Below are 11200 nucleotides of genomic sequence, written 5' to 3' on the forward strand. Positions count from 1 at the left end.
CAACTTGTCACGACCCAAAATCTAACCTTGGTCGTGATGGCGCCTATCGTGTTACAAGGCAAGCCTATTCCCAAAATTACTACTAATCTGATTATAAGAATTTAATAAAATATTTTCAATAATTCAATTCCTAATAAACTAAACCTACTCTAAATATAAATAATGTAAAATACGGAAACAGTCCCAAACATCGGGGTGTCACTAAGTCACGAGCGTCTAAAACGTTGAACTGAGATATATAAACAGTCTAACTATCCAAAGAACAAATGATAAAAGGAGTAACAAGGTCCTGCGGACGCTGGCAGCTACCTTGCAGTCTCCAATTAAAGCCGCCCTGAACTCAACAATCACCGCGCTCTAACTCACCTAGATCTGCAAATAAAGTGCATGGTGTAGTATGAGTACAACCACCTCAGTAGTAACAGAAATAACTAAGGAACTGAGCAGTAGTGACGAGCTGAGCAAAATAGTCCAATTATTTATTTTTCACAATTTTAAAAATAACAGGAATAAACAGGTAAATTCCATAACTCAGTAAATGCCAAAATGCAGCAACAACAAAAGTAAATGCAACCTCACAACAATGCCACTCCATCACTCAACACTCGCACTCAGCACTCAACACTCAACACTCAATACACTCAACACTCTGGGCTCACTGGGGGGTGTACAGACTCCGGAGGGGCTCCGAAAGCCCAAACGCTAAGCACGGACAACTCACGCGCCATCATATCAATACTTGGATCCGCACGGTCAACTCACGTGCTACGTGAACAACTCACGCGCTATGGTGTCAATACCTGGACCCGCACGGTCAACTCACGTGCTACGCGGACAACTCACGCGCTATGGTATTAATATCCTCACAACCAGGCCATCATATCAACACCTGGATCCGCACGGTCAACTCACGTGCTACGCAGACAACTCACGCGCTATGGTATAAATACCTAGACCCGCACGGTCAACTCACGTGCTACGCGGACAACTCACGCGCTATGGTATTAAAATTCTCACAACCAGGCCATCGGCCTCACTCAGTCATGTACCTCACTAGCCTCACCATCATCAACAAATAAGGGAACACAGCCCACATCAAGTATCACAACATATTAGCAAATAATAGAGACTGAGGTAAACATGTACAATAATTTCTATGACTGAGTACAAATAATGTGAGCATGAATAAAGCCTAAGCATGATCTCTAACATGAAGGCAAACAAGTTCAACAACAAGTAAACACATAACCACAGATAATAGCTTTTAGGCCTGGCCTCACGGGACGGACCAAGTCTCAATCCCTCGCGGTGCACACCCACACGCCCGTCACCTAGCGTGGGTATCACCACCAAACAATCACATGATATCAATTTCTCCGGGTTTATACCCTCAAAGCCAGAGTTAAAACTGTTACTTACCTCAACAGCGTAAAATCCTACTCCGGGATGTCCTCGTCCCTCGACTCGGTCTCCAAAAGCTTCGAATCTAACCATAATCAGAATACTACTATCAACATAGTCTAAAGAATCGAATTACACAATAAAAACTACATAAACATGCCAAAAATCCGAAATCGGCCAAAACTCGGCCCCCGGGCCCACGTCTCGGAATCAGTCAAAAATGGCAGAATAATAATCCTCGTCCTCTCCCGAGTCTAACCATATAAAATTTGTCAAAATCGGACTCCGTTTGGTCCCTCAAATCCTCACTTAAAACTCTCCAAAACTCAAACCCTAACTCCCTCAATTTCACTTTGAAATCATCAATCAAATCCCAAAAACGAAGATGGATTCATAAATTATAATCAAAATCGAGTAGAGAACACTTACCCCAATCCATATGGTGAAAATCGCCTCCAAAATCGCCCAAATCCGAGCTCCCCAACTCAAAATATGACCGAATGAACAAACCCTAGTTTTGTATATTTTTCTACCAGCTATTCTGCCTCGTTTCTCGAGCCAAACGATCCCGAAACTCGTATTTTATGCCTCCAATGGATTCCTTGTGAAATTCTAGTCAAGTTAGGCTTTTGAATCACTCAATTTGACCTTATAACGAAGGAGATATGTAGGTTTTAATATTTGCAAATAGTGCAGATTTTTAAATACGCTGCTAGTGGCAATTTCGTAATTACTCTGAAAAATCTGGCAACCTAATTCTTAGTAAAATGACCATAAAATCCTCATACGATGTCCAAATTCGACGATTCTTTTTGCTACAGGTCCGTAATTACAATACGGATCTAATGCTTCAATCAAAAAAGAAATCGGAGCTCATTTGTTCAATATGATATCATTTATGCTTGAAGAAACGGCGTCGAAACATAAGAAAAACGAGTGCAACACAACCCAAACCTATTCAAAACTCATCCGAGGCCCTTGGGACCTCAACCAACAATTCGAATAAGTCATATATCACTACCCGAACTTAGCCAAACCTCCGAAACACCCAAAACCATACCAAAATACCAAATCAACCTCGAATTCAAGCCTAAGAACTTCTAAACTTCCAACTTTTGCCAATTCAAGCCTAATTCTACCACGGACCTCCAAATTATATTCCGGACACACTCCTAAGTCTAAAATCACCCAACAAAGCTAATCGAATCGTAAAAATCCAAATCCGAATTCTTTTACTCATAAGTCAACTTCCGGTTGACTTTTCTAACTTAGATTTCTAATTAAGAGACTAAGTGTTCATTTCACTCCAAAACTACTCCGAACCCAAACCTACCAACTCGATACAACTCAACACAGCTGAACAACATATAAATAAGCATAGATGGGGAAAATATGACTATAACTCTCAGAACGAACGATCAGGTCGTTACGAGCCTGAGTAGTTCCAATCTTTGTGGGACGATATCTTAAACTTTACTATAAGAAAAATCATATACGCCTACACCTCGTCAGTATATAATTTTGATGAGGCATATCTAAATTTTGCACCAACAAATAACAAAGATGAATAGTCAAAACCACCATCATCAATAATAAAAAGAATTAGAATTTCGATTACTTGTGAAAGTACTTAAAAAAGGAAAGTGAATGTTGAAATACTCATGTTAAATGGAAATCTATATCATGTTTCATTACATAGCTATTAAGCATCAAATAGGATCTCAAATTAGTTAAAAGAAAAAAGTGGATACAAAGATTTTGAAGTGGAGATAGAACATTTTCTTGTTGTCAAGCTTCTCAAGAGCAAGGTATACAATATCATCATCTCAGAAATTTTATTGAAGGGGTAAATATTTTCTAGAAGTGATCAAATATAATCCACTGTTATATAGTACATTGGGAGTGAGATTAAAAAATGTGCAAATTTTCTGACGAACATCGACCATAAACGTGAAGAGGATTTGTTAATTTGGGAACTATACTCAAAGAAATGGAGTTTATTGTTAGAAAAATTTCAGAATATGGGGACGAAATAATCAGGCGCTTGATAGAGCAGTCAATGTCCTTAAGGAATTTAAGCTTTCCACTTTTGCTGCTACATTGGTTATGGCAGAATTCATTCAGGATTCTATAAAACTTATGAAATTCGAACACCGACAATTAATTTGAATTTTCACTAGAACGAACTAGGTAAATGGTAGAATATAGTAAGAGAAGAATATGGAAATTTGTTGCTTTCTGTGTTGTAATCCGTTTTGGAAAGGCAAGGCCCACAAGCACCTTTCTTAAAAACTCATAGTCACATTTTCAATTTGAATAAACTGGTAAAACGTTTTAATAATTAAAGAACGTATTTATTAAATAGTAAATAACTAGGTGACTAAATTTTTTAATTTCGGACTACTTAAGTAGCCGACGTGCCCAGGTACCCAATCTTAATTATTAATATTATTGTCAAATTCTAATTTCTTTCCAAAATATTTTTTAAAATATTCAAATGATATAAGACAAAAAGTTATTTATAAACACTTCTTTCTTTCTTTATTTTTTCAATGAGGAATAAATTTCCTCCTCTTTAAAGGTACCCCATCAACACCAACTGATATTCCCTCTGTTTCAAAAAGATTATTTTAGTTTGACTTGATACAAATTTAAATAAAGAAAAAAGACTTTTGAAATATGTGATCTTAAATAAGTCATAATATTTGTGTGACTGTAAAACATTTAAAACTTGTGGTCTGCAACCTACCATAGCCTTAGTGTGTTTGTAAATTCTTATAAAAGAAATATTAAAAAATACCAATCTTTTTTGAAAGAAATTAAAAAAAATAATGTCAATATTTTTGAAACAGAGGAAATATAACATTGTTCTCGTAACTGATTTAAATTATGTAGCTTCAATAAATTTATTAGTTTGTTTGTTCGGTCGGTATCCAAATTCGAACTAATTATAATTTTTTTTTCTTTTTTCTTGAATTGATTTGTTTCCAACTGTTCAAAAGTTTTTTTTGAACTCTCATACACAGAATTGTACTATGCAAGCAAATAATTACTCCTATTCTTTCAACAGTAGCACTTTAGTTGAAGCTGCACAAACTTCGAGGTGGAACCTATAGATACATTGTTGAAACATTACACCTTTAACTTTCCCAAAATAAATATCTCCCATTTTCGGCCATGACGCAAAGACCCTCTTCTTGCTTATGATGTTCTCAGTCGTACCGTAGAATTATCAATGACGTATCACATTCAGTTCAAACGCCAGTTTGATGATTATGCCGCCGAAGCCGGCGCCGTCTTACCTCCCGCCGCCAGAATGCGGAAAGACGAAGCTTTCCCTTCCTCCTCTCCTCAGCCAACTCGCATTCAGTTCTTCGTCCGTTTATTTTCCGGTGTCAACAAAACCCTAGTCCTTCAAGCCGATTCCACTGACACAGTTTTATCAGTTCACCGAAAAATCGAGTCGATCACCGGAATCCGAACAATGACGAAGTCCTTCGGAGTACCAGGAATCGATCAACGGTTAATCTACAAGGGGAAGCAGCTTCAGTTGGAGCAAACCCTAGCGGAGTGCGATGTACAACACGACGCGAGCTTACAACTCGTCGGGCGAATGCGAAGCACTTGCCACCCGCTGACGTGGAAGCTGATGAGTGAATTAATTGCACTCATTTCTAATAGTACCGAAGGCCGTCTGATTAAGAAGATGCTTAGCAAAATTCTCACAATGACTCCAAAGGATGAAACTAAATCTGAGGAATATCTTCGAATATTCATCTACTCATCTGTGCCTGCGCATTTGGTAAAGCTTTATGTCTCTCCTTCTAATTCTGCGTTTAATAACAAAGATACAGCTGATGAATGCATTCGTGAATTCATAAAATTGTGTAAGAAACTTTTGTCGGATAGCATATATGCGCAATGTGTTCACATAGTGTTAGAGTTTTGTAAGCTTCTGAGGGGTGCTGCTGGTGTTGATGATGCTTTGTATGGCTTTTGTCGGAGTAGTTTAGCGGATATAATGGATTGGTATGACGCGGACGCAATGGATGTGTTACCATTGCAGGATTCTTTTCCCTTAGTCCGTGAGTTAGCAGCTAGGTTATCGCGTACTTTAGAATTGAGCATGGGCTCAGCCGAGTTTGTGGGGTTATCATGTAGCGATGTGCATGAGTTTATTGAGTTCATGCATCCGGTAAGGAGTGCATTACTGTGTCAAGAAGCATTTGATTGTCCGTTCACTTTCCCTTTAATGGAGAAAGGTAATAGTGAAGCAGGAAGTAAAAGATTTGAGATACACAATTACAAAGAAAAGATTGAAGGTTTGCATCATATTTTCTGTGATTTGCTGGACAAATTGGAGCTGTGTTTAGAGAAACTAGAAACACGACTGGGTTTGAAAAAGGAAGAAAAAGATGAGCCTAATGTACTATGTTGGTCTCAGTATCTTGTAATTCTAGAGGCATTACATAGGATTTCAAAAATGTATAAGGGCTTGGAGGAAGGCTTTTGGAAGAAGATGAGGCGAAGAAGAGTTTCATTATGCTTTCTCATAGTTAAACTCTCAAAAAGATCTAGAGATTATCAGTGGATTCTTGAGAACAAGGAGATCGTCAATTTTGAGATAAGGCGGGATCTCGCCATGATGATGTTGCGAGAAGGGAGCGGCAAGAACGAGGAAATATATGAGATGCTCATTGACAGGTCCCATTTGTTGGAAGAATCATTTGAGTACATTAGACATGCAGATCCTAGAATGCTGGGCCGCAATTTATTTTTGAAATTCAAGAATGAAGAAGCTACTGGACCTGGTGTGGTGAGGGAGTGGTTTTGCTTGGTAATTCAAGCCATTTTCAACCCTCAGAATGCTCTCTTTGTTTCTTGCCCGAAAGACTGTAGAAGGTTTTTCCCAAATCCAGGTAACTTTTTGTTGCCTTTTATGCCCACAACATTTTGTTCTCGCTCATCTCTTTTATTAGCGCGGGTTTACAGTTTTTGAGTATGAAAGGGGTTTCTTGTTTTCTTTTTTTTCAAAAGAGTATGAAATTGAGGTTGAATCTTTGTTGATATGAGAAGATTACAATAGTAGTGTAATACTTATTTATTCATTTTCTTTCTCTCTCCTTCTATAGATCTTGTAAGCTTGCTTGATGTGGCTGCTTTTATTTCTTACTTTCCGTACTCTGTCCCAACGAATCGAATTGGGAGAAAGGGTTATAACTCGTACAGTATAAACGAGAATTCAAATGTATAAATGAGAATTCAACTAGCTGAAAATACCCATAATGTGGTTTTGTCCATGACGTCTTCGTCTGCATGAATTTGCCATGATTGCTTTGCACTTACTGTTTCTTTGCTACATAAATTAAGCTATCCCGAAGTGTATTGGTTATATCCTTGGACGAGACTAGCTCGTATCTTGTATCATCTCTACTTCTTCAATTCAAATTTCTTATACTTTTGTGTCTGTCAAGAGAACTGTTTGATTTGACTTACTAATGACCGTGGGATTGCACCTGTCTCTGTGTTAAAATAATAGTAAGCAAAATGGAGCTTTTATTCCTAAGGATAAAGGATTTGAGGAAGGGTTGGGGATAGAAGAAAAGATCCTGGTTGAATACATGGAAAGGTAAAACCCACTAAGAATGGAATTTCAGATTGTTTAGCATCTTTTACTGTATCAGACACTGCTTAAAACATGATTAGGTTTCCACACTCCCCTTCTCAGATTTGTATAACTATGTTGCCGATCCAAAAGCATTCATTGCAGACTATTCCAATCAAGGATGGAAAATCGTCCTTAAAAGGAACAGAAGCAGATAAATATAAAGATTATATCAGCTTTTAGAACAACTGTGCAGCAGTTCCAACTACAGGTTAAGCGTGGCACCTTCGTTCGTAAAGGACAAACAAATGGTCTCCTTACTGTTTAATCTTGCTATACACTCTTGACTAAAGGTAGATTTGCCCCTCTATAGTTAAGCCATGAAGGCAATTCTGGGTATAAAGTTTAATGATTCACTTGGTTGGTGCCTAGTGAGGTATGCCTCAGACAGAATAATCTCCCGATGAAAGGGCTACATATCTGCCACAGGTGAATCATCTTTTCTCCCATTGGAAAATAGTATCCTAGACATAGAGCATGATCCTTAATTTGCTAAGGTTACCAATGGATCATGCCAAGGACTATAACAGAATTTTTAGCAGGGTTGGTACAAAAGATATCTTATCATAAAGACTTGGGATGCCATTCCAGCAGCAATCTGGTGGAATTTCTAAGGGGTTGCAAATTCCTTATGTAGCTTGAAATCCTCGTGCTTACAATAGTTTGCTTTCTGGTGTAAATTTGCTTCTAGGAATGATGTAGCTATTTGTTGATTCCTTACAGCTTTAAAAAGGCATCCAAAATTTAGGAGTCTGTAAATTTCTGTTTACATGCAACCACTGTGTGCAGTTATATGAAGTCCTTTTAGCTTATCTAAAAACAAAGGAAAAGAAAAAATACTAGTACCAAATATTGTAAATGACTAAATGCTAGGACGCTCCGCTTTAGCAACTTTTAGGTGATAGAGAAAGCAAAATGGAGAATAGAAGCATGTTGAACCCAATCATGTGAGCAGTTGTTTATGAGGTGAACTGAAGGAAAATGTTTTATATTTTGTTTAAGAAGGCAAGTAAAACTCTCGTCTTATATGCAATCTGGATGGTCGTGTGCACCTTGCTATTTGTTAGATGCTAAACACAGCCTGGTGGTCAAGTTATAGAGTTTGCACTCTCCTTGAAAATCTGTGATACAGTTTTAGCTTGTCTGTTGAATTTGGGGTCACGACGCTCTCAATCTCCCCCTATCCCCCTTTCTGAACTTGTATCTAGGTGGGATTAATTTATGACAAGTTCCGTGTTACGATTAGTTAATAAGCAGGGATAATTGAGTCATTGTACTGGGTTAATGAGGCATGGTTTAGTCATTTCGCAGGAGTTAGTTGTCGATCTCTTTTATTTTCAGTTATTCAGTTAGGGGGTTGAGTTGTTAGTTGCAGACAGGGAAGAGTGGAGCTTACTTAAATGTCAATTCATGTAGATTATAGATCTTCTTGGAAGCAATGCCAAAAATATTCATCTTTTCTCTCACTATTTTGTTGTTACGCTTAGTTCAAAGATCATCCGTTGTTTTAGTCTTTTAGATCTTCTGGAAGCTGCAAAGTCATTGATGATTTGAGACATCAGAATTCGGTATTAGAGCCAGTGGTCGTCAACAATGCCAAAAGGAACTAAATTCAATGAGTTGCTGGCAATCAGATAAAAGGTTATGAAATAATGATCTGAGGAGTTCATGTCATATTTATGATGTTGCATTAAGAGTACTTGGATTGTTATTGTTATTGTTATTGTTATTGACAGCTGGGAGTTTACTCCACCAGAGTGCTCCAGTTTAGGATGAATCTTGAAGCAGAACTGTAGTTATAAGATGATTCCATGCTGTAGGGATAATCTTTGATGCTTCACGAAAACTAATATTATTCTCTTTTCTACGATGTAAATAACCGTCATCTGCATTTTGTGCTTGCAGCATCTAAGGTGGACCCGCTGCACCTTGAGTATTTTGTCTTTGCTGGCAGGATGATTGCATTGGCCTTATTGCATAAAATACAAATCAGCATTGCGTTTGATCGTGTGTTCTTTTTGCTACTAGCTGGAGCTTCTGATGTTGGTTTATTCTATTTCAAATTAGCTGGAAAGAATATTTCATTGGAAGACATTAAGGATGCAGATCCATACTTGTACAGTAGCTGCAAGAAGATACTGGAGATGGATCCGGAGATGGTGGATCAAGATGCTCTAGGCCTGACATTTGTTTATGAAATTGAAGAATTGGGGTCCAGGAAAGTGGTTGAGCTTTGCCCCAATGGGCAAGGTACCGTAGTGAACAGTGAGAACAGGGATAAATATGTTAATCTTCTTATCCAACACCGCTTTGTCACTTCAATTGCTCCGCAGGTAACCCATTTTGCTCGAGGTTTTGCAGACATAATTACTCACCCATGGCTCCGAAGATCCTTTTTCCGGATCTTAGATCCTGAAGATCTTGACTCGATTCTTCATGGGAGCAAAAGTGATATTTCTGTAGAAGACTGGAGAGCACATACCAATTACAAAGGCTACAAAGAAAGTGATCCTCAAATATCCTGGTTCTGGAAGGTGCACTTTTCTCTTCTACTACTAACTATGTTTCCATAATATTGAGAAATCTACACCTTTGCCCTTTCGATCTCCTCTTTCTTCTTTGTTTCTTAAAGTGGTAGATTTCTGAATTCTATTCTTTTCAAAGTGTTTGTATTGGGCTGCATTTTCAAAGTTTTCTTTTCCACTGCTGCAGATAGTTAGCGGTATGTCTGCGGAGCAGAGAAAGGTGCTTCTTTTCTTCTGGACTTCAATTAAGTCTCTTCCTGTAGAGGGTTTTGGTGGTTTGGCTTCTAAACTATACATCTACAAGACCTCGGAATCTTATGATTGCTTGCCTTCCTCGCACACATGCTTCTACCAACTATGTTTTCCTCCTTATCCGTCCATGGATGTCATGCAAAATCGACTTCACATAATCACCCAGGATCATGTTGGTTGCAGCTTTGGTACCATGTGACATGGAAATTTGGGGGTTGAATTTTGTGCATATGATATGTAAATATGTGAACTTGTATATAGATGTAGGAAATGCCTACCTTCTGAAACTTGACTACTGTAAGGTCTCTTTTGATGTTTTGGTTCTAGGAAGTGTTAAGTATGATATAATGTTAATTATCTTGTATATAGATGTAGGAAATGCCTGCCTTCTGAAACTTGACTACTGTAAGACGGTCTCTTTTGTGTTATGGTTCTAGTAATCGTCTACATGGCTGAAGGTTAAGCTTTCCTCTCTAGTTTTTCCTGGTCTAATGTTTATACAGGTATATATAGTCGTATATATTAGTAACAGAGAATGATATCTTCAGTTTTCTGATTTTACAATCTTTGTTAGTTTTGTTCCTTTATTCTTTTTACCTTTTCTGATATTGTGTCAGATTGGCTGAAGGTCGTATATTTCTTGTCAGTTTAGAGATGACGAAAATGTTCTAGTTGTATATGTTCAGTAACATAATTGTGGATGTTCATAACTCCGGAGTAACTTCCATATGAGCAACCCCAACATGATGTTTGAGAGCCTATAAATAGAGGTCATCTGCAGAGCTTCAACGTACATTAGTTTGATTGAAAAGATAAGTTCTTATCTTTTCTCAACTGTTTCTCTATTCTCTTGTTTTTACTACAATTTTTTTTTTCCATCTGTTTTTGTAACACGATAGACCTTTTTTTTGTTGGCTTTCTTAATGCATGGATGTCACTTTTATTCCTCCTTATTTTTTTTTATTTTTTTTTGCAGATTATAACCATCTGTATCAGGAACCTTCTGGTCAAATTCGCGTAGGGCTCATTAAAAGGGGAAGCACTCTTTACCGAAATTTTTTCTCAAGGTTCGAATCCGGTCTCCAGTTATGGTTAGTCCCGTTCCTCCTTTTTTATAGTTACAGGGTGTTTCTATTTGTAAAGCATTTTGGCAACCACTGTTATGTATATATTTATGCATCTTCACTCCGTACTTGTCCGACTTTAGATTTAGTTTGTTTATATTCCAAACATTTTCGTTGAGAACCTCACTCATTAAAGACTGTCCTAAACCTCACTGATTTAGAAAATTTGTGAATATGGATACCTTTTTTTCTTCCTCACGCTTAATGAAGGGGGTTCAATTGAATTCAATTTG

At 37.7% G+C, this 11200-nt stretch overlaps 1 protein-coding gene across 1 annotated transcript; it reads left to right on the top strand.

Moving 5' to 3' along the window:
• The first annotated feature begins 4428 nt into the window (after nucleotides 1-4428).
• LOC109218334 (E3 ubiquitin-protein ligase UPL5-like) lies at nucleotides 4429-10407 on the top strand. The gene is made up of 3 exons (XM_019382690.1): nucleotides 4429-6320; nucleotides 8972-9600; nucleotides 9779-10407. The coding sequence occupies exons 1-3, from the start codon at nucleotides 4637-4639 to the stop codon at nucleotides 10040-10042; spliced, it is 2577 nt and encodes an 858-aa protein (XP_019238235.1). The 5' UTR covers nucleotides 4429-4636; the 3' UTR covers nucleotides 10043-10407.
• Nucleotides 10408-11200: the final 793 nt, after the last annotated feature.

Source organism: Nicotiana attenuata, unplaced genomic scaffold (assembly GCF_001879085.1).
Source record: "Nicotiana attenuata strain UT unplaced genomic scaffold, NIATTr2, whole genome shotgun sequence".
Lineage (NCBI taxonomy): Eukaryota > Viridiplantae > Streptophyta > Magnoliopsida > Solanales > Solanaceae > Nicotiana > Nicotiana attenuata.

Coding starts and splice junctions, on each gene's coding strand:
- LOC109218334 (XM_019382690.1), top strand. CDS start 4,637: ATGACGTATCACATTCAGTTCAAACGCCAGTTTGATGATTATGCCGCC. Junction 6,321..8,971: donor AAGGTTTTTCCCAAATCCAG/GTAACTTTTTGT, acceptor TTGTGCTTGCAG/CATCTAAGGTGGACCCGCTG. Junction 9,601..9,778: donor AAATATCCTGGTTCTGGAAG/GTGCACTTTTCT, acceptor CCACTGCTGCAG/ATAGTTAGCGGTATGTCTGC.